The following is a 17,495-nucleotide window of genomic DNA, read 5'->3' on the forward strand; positions in this document are numbered from 1 at the left end:
CCTCTAGGCCTGTGCTCCCCACAGTCCCACTCAGTGTCTCCTCTGAGCCAGCAAGGTGAGTCGCAGCACCTGGACAGACCTGACTGGCCAACTGGGGGTTAGTAGGTGTGATGACTGAACAGCTCTCTAACAGCAGCCAGGGTGCTCTGTCTCAGTGCCCCCCACTACCCTCCATGCCTACCCCCAACAGGATCTGGCTCCATCTGCCCTGCTCCTCTGGCTTGGCAGGAGTCCCCCAGGCAAGTTAGCTATGGAAGAAATACCGAATCACAGCCAGAGATGAATAGGTCATCTCCTAGCCCCGTGTACCCCCAGGACCTGCCCCCCACCAGGATCCTTGTGCTCCTGAAAAGTACTTTATGTGAGTTCATAAAACTGGCCATGACCTCACTGATCCCCCTGCCTCCCCCACATGGATGGATGTTACCACCTTTAATCTTCAAGCCAGCCTCAAATGCCACCTCCACCAGCCTTGAGTCCATTTGGAACGAATCTCCCCCCGAGGTGAGCATTTGGAATGTTCCAAAATTCTCTCTTGCCTCCTTCAGAGGAGCCTGCCTTCCTCAGTGTGCAGCCTACCTTGTTCATCTAGTCTTTCCACTGTTTATTGAGCAAAGTGCCTTTGTTATCAAGAGCCCAATGAATATGGCCAAGTGTCCATTTGATTTTCAAGAGATGAGGGACAGAACATCTTGGTCATTCATCTGTTTGGTTATCCTCACATCTTTTACAGTTAGCTCCTCTGAAAAAATAGCTTCAATACTTCCAACTATAATGTGAACTTATTTTCTCTTAACTCCATGTTCCCTACTCTTAAACCACAGTGAATTAATTCAAAAATCACAAACTTCTTTTTTTTTTTTTTTTTTGAGATGGAGTCTAGCTCTGTTGCCCAGGCTAGAGTGCAGTAGCGCGATCTCGGCTCACCACGAGCTCTACCTTCCAGGTTCACACGATTCTCCTGCCTCAGCCTCCCAATCAGCTGGGACTATAGGCGCCCACCACCACGCCCAGCTAATTTTTTGCAATTTTTAGTAGAGATGGGGTTTCACCGTGTTAACCAGGATGGTCTTGATCTCCTGACCTCGTGACCCACCTGCCTCGGCCTCCTAAAGTGCTGGGATTACAGGCATGAGCCACCGCACCCGACCAAATCACAAACTTCTATGTGGTCTACTGATCTTTGCCATTAGGGAAAAACCTAAAGGTTGGTTGGGTTTTGTTTTGTTTTGTTTTGTTTTCATCTCTTCGACTCTGAGAGCACCACACTGAGCATTCAAAAGCCCAAATCCCAGGCCAGGTGCAGTGGTTCGCGCCTAGCACTTTGGGAGGCTGAGGCGGGCAGGTCACTTGAGGTCAGGAGTTCCAGAACAGTTTGACCAACATGGTGAAACTCCGTCTCCACTAAAAATACAAAAATTAGCCGGGTGTGCTGATGGGTGCCTGTATTCCCAACTACTCGGGAGGCTAAGGCAAGAGAATTGCTTGAACCCGGGAGGCAGAGGTTGCAGTGAACCAAGATCATGCCCCTCCACTCCAGCCTCGGTGACAGAGTAAAACTGTCTTAAAAAGAAAAACAAATGGCCGGGCACGGTGGCTCAAGCCTGTAATCCCGGCACTTTGGGAGGCCGAGACGGGTGGATCACGAGGTCAGGAGATCGAGACCATCCTGGCTAACACGGTGAAACCCCGTCTCTACTAAAAATACAAAAAAAAAAAAAAAATAAGCCGGGCGAGGTGGCGGGCGCCTGTAGTCCCAGCTGCTCGGGAGGCTGAGGCAGGAGAATTGCGCGAACCCAGGAGGCGGAGCTTGCAGTGAGTGGAGATCTGGCCACTGCACTCCAGCCTGGGCGACAAAGCCAGACTCTGTCTCAAAAAAAAAAAAAAAAAAAAAAAAGAAAAACAAATGTCTGTTCATAAGAAGACATTCATGCAGCCAACAGATACATTAAAAAAATGCTCATCATCACTGGTCATCAGAGAAATGCAAATCAAAACCACAATGAGATACCAGTGGCCTCATGCCAGTTAGAATGGCGATCATTAAAAAATCAGGAAACAACAGCTGCTGGAGAGGATGTGGAGAAATAGGAATGCTTTTACACTATTGGTGGGTGTGTAAATTAACCATCATGGAAGACAGTGTGGCAATTCCTCAAGGACCTAGAACTAGAAATACCATTTGACCCAGCAATCCCATTACCAGGTATATAACCAAAGGATTATAAATCACGCTACTATAAAGAGATATGCACACATATGTTTATTGCGGCACTGTTTACAATAGCAAAGACTTGGAACCAACCCAAATGTCCATTAATGATAGACTGGATTCAGAAAATGTGGCACATATATATCATGGAATACTATGCAGCCATAAAAAAGGATGAGTTCATGTCTTTTGCAGGGACGTGGATGAAGCTGGAAACCATCATTCTCAGCAAACTATCACGAAGACAGAAAACCAAACACTGCATGTTCTCACTCATAGGTGGGAGTTGAACAATAAGAACACATGGACACAGGGCAGGGAACATCAAACAGCAGGGCCTGTCAGGGGGTAGGGAGCTGGGGGAGGGATAGCATTAGGAGAAATACCGAATGTAAATAATGAGTTGATGGGTGCAGCACACCAACATGGCACATGTATACATATGTAACAAACCTTGTGCACATGTACACTAGAACTTAAAGTACAACCAAAAAAAGAAAAGAAAAGAAAAAAGCCCCAAATCCCACATGCCTGCTCTGAAAGTTATTACCAGATTATTAAAAAACTTTAAGGTATGTCTCACCTTCTCCAAGATAATAAAATATGTGGGGGAAGAAAAGAAAACCAATTAATCAAGCAGGTGAAGAAGTGGACATAAACAAACTGAAGGTTAATGGCAGCAACATAAATAAGCCAGAGCAAAGTATCCCCCAAACTAGAGAAGGCTCAGGGGCATGCACAGCTAGAGAGAGCAAGCTAGAGAGGGGTCTCGGCACTGCCTCACCTTACACTTGTCTGATATGGGGAGCGTTTCCCCATTGGAATGGTTCCAGGTTAGACACCATCACATTCAGATTAAATATAAATGACTAGAAATGACCTTCAGATAGCGTTTAGCATCTGTAACCAATCTGACAATAATGTGCTCATCAGGTACCTATGGATTAAATCACATACTGGCATATTCAAACTGAATGTCAATCTGGAAATAAATTTACTATATTAACTGAAATACCACTCTTTGTGTAAGTATTTTGTCATATATTTAAGAAATAGCTAAAAAGAATGGAAATCCTATGATAATAACTTAAGTCTTTCTTCAAAGTGCATGCACTCTTTTGCAATACCTCATTCAGCTAAGTATTCTCTTCCTCATTCAGTATAAGGCAGCTTTCAATTTGCTTAGAAGGCAACATTAGAAGGTCAGAGTTCAGCAGAAATATAGAATTTTAAAATGTGAGTTCAATTGAATAAATTTGAATTTTTGTAGGAGGTAAAGAATCAAAATACCTGTTTATTTAAAGATTGCAGTATGTGATAATCATTTTTAAAGTATTTGATTAAACCTGATAGGTTTTCCAGAAATGAAAAAAAAAATCAATTTTAAAACCAAAGCTGATTTTCAGAAAATTTCAAAATGTAAATCAGCTCTATCCAGAATATAGTTTCTCTAAAACTTTATCTTAAGGAGTCATTTTACAATAGTATAACTTTTTTTTTTTTTTTTTGAGACGGAGTCTCACGCTGTTGCCCAGGCTGGAGTGCAGTGGCGCGATCTCGGCTCACTGCAAGCTCCGCCTCCTGGGTTCACGCCATTCTCCTGCCTCAGCCTCCTGAGTAGCTGGGACTACAGGCGCCCGCCACCGCGCCCGGCTAATTTTTTGTATTTTTAGTAGAGACGGGGTTTCACCGTGGTCTCGATCTCCTGACCTTGTGATCCGCCCACCTCGGCCTCCCAAAGTGCTGGGATTACAGGCTTGAGCCACCGCGCCCGGCCACAATAGTATAACTATTAAAAAATGTACCGTTATTTTAATGTTTTGAAATAAATTAAAACCGTTGTTTTTTTTTTCTGAGACGGAGTCTCGCTTCGTCGCCCAGACTGGAGCGCAGTGGCGCAATCTACACTCACTGCAAGCTCCGCCTCCCGGGTTCATGCCATTCTCCTGCCTCAGTCTCCCGTGTAGCTGGGACTACAGGCGCCCGCCATTGCGCCCGGCTAATTTTTGTATTTTTAGTAGAGACAGGGTTTCACCGTGTTAGCCAGGATGGTCTCGATCTCCTGACCTCGTGATCCACCCGTCTTGGCCTCCCAAAGTGCTGGGATTACAGGCGTGAGCCACTGCACCTGGCCAAATTAAAACATTTTAAAATATGAATACTGGCCGGGCGCGGTGGCTCAAGCCTGTAATCCCAGCACTTTGGGAGGCCGAGACGGGCGGATCACGACGTCAGGAGTTCGAGACCATCCTGGCTAACACGGTGAAACCCCGTCTCTACTAAAAAATACAAAAAACTAGCCGGGCGAGGTGGTGGGCGCCTGTAGTCCCAGCTACTCGGGAGGCTGAGGCAGGAGAATGGCGTAAAAACCCGGGAGGCGGAGCTTGCAATGAGCTGAGATCCGGCCACTGCACTCCAGCCTGGGCGACACAGCAAGACTCCGTCTCAAAAAAAAAAAAAAAAAAAATTATGAATACTGTAGCTTAAAAGAAAGAAACTGGAGAAGGAAAAGTAGAGAAAGAAATGCCAATTCCAGTCCAAAGCTTTATTTGCCAAGTTTTCTTAGAATAACTTTTACCAATTTACAAATTCTTGTAAACAGAATCTATATGGAAATACTGAAAGACTTTTGCCTAAAGTGGCATTATTGAATACTGCTGTGATGCTACTGTAATGTAATAAATTATCATTGCAAAGTGCTGTTTTTGACTTAAAATTTTATTTTGTGTGTCTTGAAAACCATAGTATTAAAGGTATTGAGATTGTGCAAATACTGGGCACAATTGGCATGAGATAATGTTTTTAGTTTTACAAAATTGTAATATAACTATGCAAGTGTTTATTAAAAGAACACAAACGGAAAAAGTTATGGGATTTAAAAAATAATGGGATTAAACAAGTTATGAGATGTTCAGCATGGTGGCTCACGCCTGTAATCCCAGCACTTTGGGAGGCCGAGGTGGGCAGATCACGAGGTCAGGAAATCAACACCATCCTGGCTAACACGGTGAAACCCCGTCTCTGCTAAAAATACAAAAAATTAGCCAGGAGCGGTGGCACACCCCTATAGTGCCAGCTACTTGGGAGACTGAGGCAGGAGAATCACCTGAACCTGGAAGGCGGAAGTTGCAGTGAGCCGAGATCGTGCCATGGCACTCCAGTCTGGGCAACAGAGTGACACTCCATCTCAAAAAAAAAAAAGTTAGCTGGCCGGGCGCGGTGGCTCAAGCCTGTAATCCCAACACTTTGGGAGGCCGAGACGGGCGGATCACGAGGTCAGGAGATCAAGACCATCCTGGCGAACACGGTGAAACCCCGTCTCTACTAAAAATACAAAAAACTAGCCGGGCGAGGTGGCGGGCGCCTGTAGTCCCAGCTACTCGGGAGGCTGAGGCAGGAGAATGGCGTAAACCCAGGAGGTGGAGCTTGCAGTGAGCTGAGATCTGGCCACTGCACTCCAGCCTGGGCGACAGAAGGAGACTCCGCCTCAAAAAAAAAAAAAAAAAAAAAAAAGTTATGAGATTAAAAAGTTATGGGATAAAAAAAAAGTTACGCGATGGGATTAAAAAATGTTGTGAAAAAAGGTGTGGAAAAAAATTGTGGGAAAAAAATTGTGGAAAAAGTTATGAAAAAAAGTTATTCCAAAAAAAGTTTTATGAAAAGCTATGGGATTTAAAAAAAAAAAATCATGTGATAAAAATTAAATAAATAAAAGCAGGCCACTGTCAGCAAAGACTGGAGAAGTGTCTAATGGGGGAGACAGGTGCAGATCAGATGAAGATCACTGTCATCTAAAAGCAGGGAACTAGGCCCAGTGTGGTGGCTCACTCCTGTAAGCCCAGTATTTTGGGAGGCCAAGGTGAGCAGATCACCTGAGGTCAGGAGTTTGAGACCACCCTGGCCAAATGGCGAAACCCTGTCTCTACTAAAAATACAAAAAATTAGCTGGCGTGGTGGCGCATGCCTGTATTCCCAGCTACTCAGGAGGCTGAGATGGGAGAACTACTTGAACCTGGGAGGTGGAGGTTGTAGTGAGCCGAGATCATACCATTGCACTCCAGCCTGGATGACAGAGCAAGACTCCATCTCAAAAAAAAAAAAAAAAAAAAAAAAAAAAATTATGGAAAAAACTTATGAAAAAAAGTTATAGGATTAAAAAAAGTCATGGGATAAAAATTTTAAAAAGGCTGGGTGCGGTGGCTCACACCTGTAAGCCCAGCACTTTGGGAGGCTGAGGCAGGCAGATCACCTGAGGTCAGGATTTGAGACCAGCTTGGCCAACATGGAGACACCTCATCTCTACCAAAAATACAAAAATTAGCCAGGAGTGGTGGCACATTTCTGTAACCCCAGCTGCTCCAGAGGCTGGGGCAAGAGAATCGCATGAACCTGGGAGTTAGCCAAGATGGCACCATTGCCCTTCAGCCTGGGCAACAGAGTGAGACTCCAGGGGGAAAAAAAGGAGTGTAAGGTAATGCTTCACTCATCTTCTTTAAACGGCAGTGGGAGTAAATCCCACCACTTTAGGGCAACCTCCACCTCCTACTGCAGCCAAGATTCAATCTAAGGGGGTTAGTGAGAAGAAAGGCTCAGCATAAAATACTGAGCTCTCAAAGTCCAGTTGTGAGCACAGCATATTTTTTGTTTTTTGCTTAACCTGGTATTATACAGCTTTTCAAACATAGAAAAGTAGGGAGAAGCTCAGCAAGGTGGCATATGACTGTATTCCAGCTATCTGGGGGGCTGAGGCGGGAGGATCACTTGAGCCCAGGAGCTCCAGGCTGCTGTAAGCTATGACTATGCCACTGCAATCCAACCTGAGCAACAGAGCAACACTCCATCTCTAAATAAAGAAGTAGAATACTAAAATGCAATAAACCCCCATGTACCCATCAGCTTTAACAATTAACAAATGGCCAATCATTTTTAAATTTTTTTATAGACATGGGGGTCTTGCTATGTTGCCTAGGCTGGTCTTGAACTCCTGGGCTCAAGCAATCCACCTGCCTCGGTCACCCAAAGTGCTGGGATTACAGGTGTGAGCCACCGTGCCTGGCCCAGTCTTTTTCCTGAGTGTTCCTACATCTCCCCCTGGGTTATTTTAAAGCAAATCCCAAACATATTTTAGCATTTTTTCATTTTTTAAGAGACAGATCGGGCCAGGCATGGTGGCTGGCGCCTATAATCCCAGCACTTTGGTAGGCCAAGGCAGGCAGATCACCTGAGGTCAGGAGTTCGAGACCAGCCTGACCAACATGGAGAAACCCCGTCTCTACTAAAAATACAAAATTAGCCAGGCGCATGGCGCATGTCTGTAATCCCAGCTACTCAGGAGGCTGCAGCAGGAGAATCACTTGAACCTGGAGGTGGAGGTTTCAGTGAGCTGAGATTGTGCCACTGCACTCCAGCCTAGGCAACAAGAGCGAAACTCCATCTCAAAGAAAAAGAAAAAAAGAAATGGTGTCTCACTTTGTTGCCCAGGCTGGGGTGCTGTAGCATGATCATAGCTCACTGCAGCCTCAAACTCCTGGGCTCAAGTGATCCTCCTGCCTCAGCCTCCCAAGTATCGAGATTAAAGGTGCCTACCACCACGCCTGGCTATTTTTTACGTGTTGTAGTTGACCAATCTCGTCTCAAACTCCCAGCTAAAGCAACTCCCGCCCTCCGCCCTGCCCCGCCACCTGGACTTCCCAACTTGGTGGGAATTACAGACACGAACTCCTGGCCAAATTATTTCATCTGTAAAAACTTCAGTATGTATCTCTAAGAGATAAGGACTTCTTTTTAACAGAAATACAAGCCTGTATAACATAGAAATAAAAAAAAAAAATGATAACATAGAAATGCAATACCTGACCGGACGCTGTGGCTCACGCCTGTAACCCCAGCACTTTGGGAGGCCGAGACAGGTGGATCACTTGAGGTCAGGAGTTTGAGATCAGCCTGGCCAACATAGTGAAACCCAGTCTCTACCAAAATTACAAAAATTAGCCAGGCATGGTGGCACGCGCCTGTAATTCCAGCCTACTCGGGAGACTGAGGCAGGAGAATCGCTTGAACCTAGGGCCGGGGGTGGGGATGGGGGTGTGGCGTGGAGCTTGCAATGAGCCAAGATCCTCCACTAGGCAAAAGGGCGAAACTCTGTCTGGAAAAAAATGAAAAGAAAAGAAATACAATACCTGAAAAGTTGTAGTAATTCCTTAAATCAGTTATCTTTCAATTATTATCCGAAGAAGATCCACACATTGAAACATTTAGTTGATATATCCCTTAAATCTCTTTTATTCTGAAGTGTTTCCCCCTCCCACATTTCTCCCTTTGCCATTTTTTTTTAAATAAGACAGATCATTTGTCCCATATAATTTCCTACATTTTGGGTATGGTTGATTTCATACCTACGATGTCTTAACATATTCCTGCTAATCTCTGTATAGCCTATAAACTCGTAGTCAGATCTTGAGGCTTGATTAGGTAGGTGATGCTCTGTATTTCCTATGCATCTCACCAGGAAATGACATGATGGTATGACTGATCAGAGTTCAGGTATTGTTAGCCTGTTGCATCCATTATGTCTTTTTTCTTTTCTTTTCTTTTCTTTTTTTTTTTTTTTTGAGGCAAGGTCTAGCTTTGTTGCCCAGATTGGGGTGCAGTAGCGCGATCACAGTTCACTGCAATCTCCGCCTCCCTAACTCGAGCGATTCTCCCACCTCAGCCTCTTGAGTGCTGGGACCCCAGGCACAGCCACCTAATTAATAGACTCATTGCCTCCGATTTTTAAATGTCCCTTTCAAGACACCGTCCCCTTCCTGGTACGCGAAGCGCTGGGAACGAAAGGGACTTCCGGGAGATCTAGGAAGTCGCTTCTCTTTCTGGCAGGAGACTGGGTTCTCCCAGTACGCTGCGGAGTCTCTGCGGGGTGTAGACCGGAATCCTGCTGACGGGTTGAGTGGATCAGGGAGGGAGGGTCAGGACACGGTGGCTGCAGGTCTGAGACAAGGCTGCTCCGCGGTAGTAGCTCTCTTTGCCTGGAGGTGGCCATTCATTCCTGGAGTGCTGCTGAGGAGCGAGGGCACCTCTGGGGTCTTTGGAAGTCGGTGCCCAGGCCTGAAGGATAGCCCCCTTGCGCTTCCCCTGGGCTGCGGCCGGCCTTCTCAGAGCGAAGGGCGTCCTTCCACTCCGCGGCGCAGGTCACCGCTGCCATGGCTTTTCCCCATCGGCCAGACGCCCCTGAGCTGCCTGATTTCTCCATGCTCAAGAGGCTGGCTCGAGACCAGCTCATCTATCTGCTGGAGCAGGTCAGTGCTCGCCTGGCGACTTTATCGCATCTACAGTTTAGCACTCATTGGATGCACATTTCTTCCTTGCCGTGCCCCTTTTATCTTGTTCTTGGCCCCTGGTAGTTCCTTGGAGCTTCCCCAGCAGGTCCAGAGTGAATCCAGGGAGTAGTAAGAGCTGTTTGGAACCTGGCCAGAGAGTTAATGGAAATCAGCCCCCAACCCCCATACAGGCAAGGGAGACACCATTAGTGCCAGGCATCCCTAGGGACGGAAAGATGGTTAAGACATATTTGCCATTAGGGATCCTACCACTCCAGCAGGAGCTGTGTGAAGCACAAATTATCACACACAGGTGGTAAATGAGTGATAGAGTAGTGTACCCGAAGAGTTCAGAATAAGTGATCATTTCTAGCTGGGGTGATGATCTAGGAGCTTCAAGGAGGTGAGTGTGAATAATAAGCTTATTTTCTTTGGCGACTAAGCATGCTCCAGGCAGATAGATTGGTAGGAGCAAAGTTGACAAACCAGGGAAAGACAAGGCATGTACAGGGAAGACAGCCATCAGCAGTTACACGGTAGCCACTGACGATTTTTTTTTTTTTCCATTTGTGGCATGAGACAATACTTGATGATGATTCTAATAGTGATGTGTGTGGTGGGGTAAATGGGCAACAAGAAGGCCAGTTAGGAGACCGTAGATTAGACAAGTAATAAAGGCCCACACAAAACTGGTAGCAATGGGAATGAAGGGAAATGATGAATTTTTAAGTTATGGCGAAAGAAAACTCAAAGACTTACTGATTGGTCATAAAGGTTGAGGAGAAGCAAAAATGAGTGAGATTTTTAACCTGGTTATTAGGAAAATAATACTGCTACTGTGATTTTAATGGATTACTTGTGTAATCATTTAGTTATTCATTTTATGTCTGTATTCCTCATTAGATTGGAAGGTGGGCAGGGATCACGTTTGTTTTGGTCAACACTACCCAGTGAGTACCTAGCTTAGAGTCAAGCATGCACCATATGCTTAATAAATATTTGTTGTATGAACATTGAATAGAAATGAGAAAAATAATTAGAAAAAGGAACAGGTTTGGTGGGGGAAGTTGATTTGTTTGGGTTTGGATGGGGGAAGTTAAGATGCCAGTGAGAAATACAGCTTGTAACATCCAGCAGATAGAAATGTGGAACTGCAGCTCCATTGTGAGGACTGGAAGGAAGATGGATCAAGACGAGAACAGCAGGGCATCTTGGACCAGATTTTATTTCTATTTAATTTTACTTATTTATTTTTTTTTGAGACAGAGTCTCACTCCGTTGCCCAGGCTGGAGTGCAGTGGCGCAATCTTGGCTCACTGCAACCTCCACCTCCCAGGTTCTGCTTCAGCCTCCGGAGTAGCTGGGATTACAGGTGCGCACTAGCCCACCTGGCTAATTTTTGTATTTTTAGTAGAGACAGAGTTTCACCATGTGGCCAGGCTGGTCTCAAACTCCTGACTTCAGGTGATCTGCCCGTCTCGGCCTCCCAAAGTGCTGGGATTATAGGCATGAGCCACCACACCCAGCCTATTTCTCTTTTATACTTAGTGCTTTCACAGTGACATGCACATAAAAGACTTGCAACAAATGTCTGAAGAATTGAAAAGAGGTGCCAGTTAAAGCCGCTAGTTCAGGTGAGATCAAGTAGAGGAGACCAAGGAGAGAAACTTGAACCCACTGGGTTATTCAGCATGGCCAAAGTGGATTTCCAGGCAATAACGTCCTGTCCTAACTAACTTCTGACTTAATTTTTGTTAATGTGCATTGCTATTCAGGCTTGAAATATCAAAATCATCTTTGCCTGTCCTTCACCCTGATACTTAACTGAACCAGTTGCTGAGTTCCATGTATACTTCTTTACACATAACTTTTTTTTTTTTTTGAGACGGAGTCTCGCTCTGTCGCCCAGGCTGGAGTGCAGTGGCCGGATCTCAGCTCACTGCAAGCTCCGCCTCCCGGGTTCACGCCATTCTCCTGCCTCAGTCTCCCGAGTAGCTGGGACTACAGGCGCCCGCCACCTCGCCCGGCTAGTTTTTTGTATTTTTTAGTAGAGATGGGGTTTCACCGTGTTAGCCAGGATGGTCTCGATCTCCTGACCTCGTGATCCGCCCGTCTCGGCCTCCCAAAGTGCTGGGATTACAGGCTTGAGCCACCGCGCCCGGCCTACACATAACTTTTTTATGGTGATTATAAAATAACACTTGCATATTATAGAAAATGTAAGAAGATCAAGGAAAGTAAAAAGAAAAAAAAATTACTTATGGCCCTACCATAAGTTATAAGCACTGTTAACACTGTTAATTTCTTTGAAGTATTTTAAAAAATTATATTAGGCTGGGCGCGGTGGCTCACGCCTGTAATCCCAGTACTTTGGGAGGCCGAGGCGGGCAGATCACCTGAGGTCGGGAGTTCGAGACCAGCCTGACCAACATGGAGAAACCCTGTCTCTATTAAAAATACAAAATTAGCTGGGCATGGTGGCGCATGCTTGTAATCCCGGCTACTTGGGAGGCTGAGGCAGGAGAATTGCTTGAACCCAGGAGGTGGAGGTTGGGGTGAGCCGAGATCATGCCATTGCACTCCAGCCTGGGCAACAAGAGTGAAACTCCATCTCAAAAAAAAAAAAAAAAAAAACCAAACCAACATTATATTACACATTCCATGTATCTCTTAATCTATTTTTGCTCATACCACCACCAGCCTAAATCAGGCCCTCTTTCATTGCCACATGCTTGGGCTTCCTGGATGGTTTCATTAACTCCCTAAGTGGACTCCCTGCCTCCTGTTTCTCCAGTCTTCAGATTCATTAACATTTCCAGCTGATTGGAATGCTTCAGTGCACAAAAGCTTTATTTTTCCCTGTTAATTAGAGGATCAAGGCCACACTCCCCAAAGCTGGCATTTGGAGCCCTTCCTGCTCAATCCTAGCCAACTATTTCGGTCTATTTTTCACCATTCACCTACCTCAAGATTTCCTACCCTCTGTTGACCATTTTGGGTTTGGGAAACTAAAAAATAAAGAAACATTTAAAAAGCCCAAACGTGGTGGCTCACACCTGTAATCCCAACACTTGGGGAGGCTGAGGCAGGTGGATCACCTGAGGAGTCAAGGGTTTGAGAACATCCTGGCCAACATGGCGAAATTCCATGTCTACTAAAAATACAAAAATTAGCCAGGTGTGGTGGCATGCACCTATAATCCCCGCTACTTGGGAGGCTGAGGCAGGAGAATTGCTTGACCCTGGGAGGCAGAGGTTGCAGTGAGCTGAGGTCCTGCCACTGCACTCCAGCCTGGACAACAGAGCAAGACTGTCTTTAAAAACAAAAAACAAAACAAAAAACAGACCGGTAGCGGTAGCTCACACCTGTAATCCCAGCACTTTGGGAGGCTGAGGCAGGTGGATCACGAGGTCAGGAGTTCAAGACCAGCCTGGCCAAGATGGTGAAATGCTGTCTCTACTAAAAATACAAAAATTAGCCAGGTAGGCCGGGCGCGGTGGCTCAAGCCTGTAATCCCAGCACTTTGGGAGGCCGAGACGGGCGGATCACGAGGTCAGGAGATCGAGACCATCCTGGCTAACACGGTGAAACCCCGTCTCTACTAAAAAATACAAAAAACTAGCCGGGCGAGGTGGCGGGCGCCTGTAGTCCCAGCTACTCGGGAGGCTGAGGCAGGAGAATGGCGTAAACCCGGGAGGTGGGGCTTGCAGTGAGCTGGGATCTGGCCACTATACTCCAGCCTGGGCGACACAGCGAGACTCCGTCTCACAAAAAAAAAAAAAAAAATTAGCCAGGTGTGGTGGCAGGCACCTGTAATCTCAGCTACTTGGGAGGCTGAGGCAGAGAATTAGTGGAATCTGGGAGCCAGAGGTTGCAGTGAGCCGAGATCACGCCACTGCACTCCAGCCTGGGTGTCAGAAGGAGGCTTCGTCTCAAAAAACAAACAAAACAAAACAACAAATAAGATTAAAAATAAATAAATAAAAAATTTCCTGCCCTCTATACCGTTGACCTTTTGGACTGGATCATTCTTTGTGGTGGGGGCTGGCCTGTGCATTGTTGGATGTCTCGCAGCATCCCTGGCCTCTACCCACGAGATGCCAGTAAAACCCCTACCGTGAGTCAGATAACCAAAAATGTGTCTGGATATTGCCAAATGTCCCCCAGAGGGCAAAATCGTCCCCTTACCACACAGCCTATGTTCTCTTTCTGATTTTTGCTGGACTGCCCTCTTCAAACATCCGTGTCAACACCCTACCCATTCATGAAGGCCTGGTTGAGAGGACTCTCCCAATGACTTTCCGCTCCCTGTCACTAACTGTGACCTCTCCTTCTTCTGAACAGACACTGAGATCTGTGTCAGGAGTGGTGGTGTAGAAATCGTATGACAGGGACTGTGGGGTGGGGGAGTGGAAGGGTGATGGGGTGAGGATTGTCCCGGGTTTGCTAAGTTTTCTGCAGTGAGCGTGCGCTATTTTATTTTGTACTTAGGAGAAAAATGCAAGGTGGGGTTCTGTTGTGTTTGGCTTTGTTCAGCAGGAGACCAGGGGTGGTTGGGAGCCAGAGTGGAGGAGACAGCAGAGAAGGGGAGTGAGGTGCAGACCAAGGTCACAGGTGAGCAGAAGGGTTGAGTGACAAGGAGTTAACCTGAGAAAGAAGGTGGGATGTCTTCTTCCCGCTGGTACAGAAAACAAGAAGGCAAAACAGGTAAATATAGAGAGAAGTGTCAACTGTGGATACAGATAATAAATAAGGTGCCGGGCTAGACGATGCTTAGTGCCCTCCCACCTCAGAGACTATGCTTCTGTTAGATGGGTGTTTAGGCTAGTTCTCAGGTGAGGAAGCTCGTGTGACCTGTGAGTGACCCAACATATTGTGTCTCCTTCAGCTTCCTGGAAAAAAGGATTTATTCATTGAGGCAGATCTCATGAGCCCTTTGGATCGAATTGCCAATGTCTCCATTCTGAAGGTACCATCCCTTTCCCCTGGGGGTCATGCCCCTCTTTCCTCTTTGAGCAGTTTTTCTTTTGATGAACAATACAAATTACTGAAGAGTGACTACCGTTGTAAGGCAAACATAGGGTAGCTTAATTGGGTGGAAAAGGGAGATCGATGCTGTTGTTCATATTTTTTTGTTTTGTATTTTTTTGAGGAGGGAGACGAAGTCTCTCCCCGTCACCCAGGCTGGAATATAGTACAATGGCACAATCACAGCTCACTGCAGTCTTGACCTCCTGGATTCAGGCGATCCTCCTGCCTCAGCCTCCCAAGTAGCTGGGACCACAGGCATGTGCCACTACACCTGGTTAATTTTTAAATTTAAATTTGTTATTTATTTTTCTGAGTCTATTTGCTACGGAATATATGATTTTTTTTTTTTAATTTTGTAGAGATGGAGTCTTGTTATGTTACCCAGGCTGATCTCAAACTCCTGGGTTCAAGTGATCCTCCTGCCTTGGCCTCCCAACATGCTGGGATTACAAGCATGAGCCACCGCACCTGGCCCATACTGTTTTTATTTTATTTTTGGTTTTCCTATTGACAGCTTGAGGAAAGTTCAGTGGGTTGGTTGTCAGGGGAGCAGTTTGATTCCTAGAATTAGCATAATTAGGAAGCCCTCAAGAAGTTCCCTATCTTCGTATCACCCTTTGTGCTTTTCAGGCACTCTTATGTCCATTGTCTTATTGGATTCTCTCTGTAGCAACACGAAGTAGACAAGCTATACAAGGTGGAGAACAAGCCAGCCCTCAGCTCCAGTGAACAGTGAGTGTCTGGGAGAATCTGTCCCTACTCCAAGCTGGAGGAGGTCCCTAGGGGCACATTTGCCTTTCATCTGTCCTTGGCTGAGATATATGGTTCACCTCCCTGAACTTTACAATTTCATGGCTAAGTTACTCTTCTGTAGTTTTGTTTTGTTTTGTTTTGTCTTGTTTTGTTTTGTTGTCTGTAGTTTCCTTTCTGTAGTTTCTTGTCCTCTTCCCTCTCTAATTTATATTACAGTCTATAACCAGATTGGCTAATCTTTCAAAATTATTTTCATCGTGCTTTTCTCAAGAAACTGCAAGGCAGCCGGGTGCAGCAACTCACGCCTGTAATCCCAGCACTTTGGGAGGCCGAGGTGGGCAGATCTTCTGGGTCAGGAGATAGAGACCAGCCTGGCCAACATGGTGTAACCGCATCTCTACTAAAAATACAAAAATTAGTCTGGTGTGGTGGCGTGTGCCTGTAATCCCAGCCACTCAGGAGGCCGAGCCAGGCGAATCACTTGAACCCGGGAGGTGGATGAGTTGCAGTGAGCCAAGATCACGCCACTGCACTCCAGACTGGGTGACAAAGCAATACTCCATCTCAAAAAAAAAAAGAAAAAAAAATAAGAATCTTCTAGGGCTCTCATTACTTGCTGAAGATTGTCTACATTATTTGTCATAGACTCCAAGGCTGTCTGCAGCGTGGCCTCCCACATTACCTTTCCAGCCTTGTCTCTCGTGTGTCCCCTTCAAGCCTCTGTTGAGTTGTGCTTCCACCCGCCTCTCAGCTCTGTGCCTGTGCCTTCACCTTTTTCATCACTCCATTCGCTCTGCCTGAAATTCTCTCCTGTCCTCACTGCTCCTATAAAGAATGTCCGCCGGGCGCGGTGGCTCACGCCTGTAATCCCAGCACTTTGGGGGGCCAAGACGGGCGGATCACGAGGTCAGGAGATCAAGACCATCGTGGCTAACACGGTGAAACCCCGTCTCTACTAAAAAAATACAAAAAATTAGCCGGGTATTGTGGCGGGTGCCTGTAGTCCCAGCTACTCCAGAGGCTGAGACAGGAGAGTGGCGTGAACCCGGGAGGCGGAGCTTGCAGTGAGCCGAGATCGCGCCACTGCACTCCAGCCTGGGCGAGAGAGCGAGACTCTGTCTCAAAAATAAAAAAAATAAAAAAAAAAAGAATGTCCATCATTCAGAGCCCAGCCACCTCCTCCATGAAGCTCTCTGTTGCCCTTCCAGTCCAGGGTGATTTTCTCCTCTGGATTTCCGTGGCATTTTGTATTTATCCTGTTCACTTGGCATGTAGTCATGTACAGCTGTTGTCTTGATTTTAAAGTATTTCTGAAACTTAATGTACACGCTTTCTTAGAAGAAAAAATTCTCCTGGATACATGGAGAATATATCCATGGACCCCAGTTTGAAAAACATTATTTTCTATTACTTTCTTACATTTTTAAATTTTTTTAATTAAATTTATTTATTTTCAGAGACTCCGAAATTTATTTTCAGAGTCTCACTCTGTTGCACAGGCTGAACTGCAGTGGTGCAGTCATAGCTCACATTATTTTCTATTACTTTCTTACATTTTTAAATTTTTTTAAGTAAATTTATTTATTTTCAGAGACTCACTCTGAAATTTATTTTCAGAGTCTCACTCTGTTGCACAGGCTGGAGTGCAGTGGTGCAATCATAGCTCACTGCAGCCTTGAGCTCCTGGGCTCAAGGCATCCTCCTACCTCAGACTCCTGAGTAACTGGGATTACAAGTGTGCACCACTGCATCCGCCTGTAGTTTTATTTTATTTTTTTGAGTAGGAGTCTAACTCTGTCACCCAGGTTGGAGTGCAGTGGCGGGATCTCAGCTCACTGCAACCTCTGCCTCCTAGGTTCAAGCAATTTTCCTGCCTTAGCCTCCCAAGTAGCTGTGATTACAGGCGCCTGCCACCATGCCCAGCTAATTTTTGTATTTTTAGTAGAGATGGGGTTTCTCTATGTTGGCCAGGCTGGTCTTGAACTCTTGACCTCAGGTGATCCACCCATCTCGGCCTCCCAAAATGCTGGAATTATAGGCATGCACCACCTCGCCAGGCCTTATAGTTCTTGTATTTTATTTTACGATTATTATTATTAATTTTTATTTTATTTTATTTTATTTTATTTTTTGAGACAGAGTTTAGCTCTTGTCATCCAGGCTGGAGAACAATGGCGCAATCT

At 45.8% G+C, this 17,495-nt stretch overlaps 1 protein-coding gene across 5 annotated transcripts in view; it reads left to right on the top strand.

Annotated features, from left to right (window-relative positions):
• Window positions 1-430: 430 nt before the first annotated feature.
• LOC105488282 (VPS33B late endosome and lysosome associated) overlaps window positions 431-17,495 on the top strand; it is a 34,019-nt gene continuing 16,954 nt past the window's right edge. For 2 of the 5 annotated variants that reach the window (XM_011752163.3, XM_011752164.3), the window contains exons 1-3: window positions 9,062-9,507; window positions 14,417-14,497; window positions 15,230-15,291. In XM_011752163.3, the coding sequence (XP_011750465.1) occupies window positions 9,412-9,507; window positions 14,417-14,497; window positions 15,230-15,291 (239 nt within the window). In that variant the 5' untranslated portion in view covers window positions 9,062-9,411. Of the gene's footprint in view, window positions 505-9,039; window positions 9,508-14,416; window positions 14,498-15,229; window positions 15,292-17,495 lie in introns of those variants that run through there. The other 3 variants (XM_011752166.3, XM_011752165.3, XM_011752170.3) reach the window with 3 other exon arrangements.

Source organism: Macaca nemestrina, chromosome 7 (assembly GCF_043159975.1).
Source record: "Macaca nemestrina isolate mMacNem1 chromosome 7, mMacNem.hap1, whole genome shotgun sequence".
Lineage (NCBI taxonomy): Eukaryota > Metazoa > Chordata > Mammalia > Primates > Cercopithecidae > Macaca > Macaca nemestrina.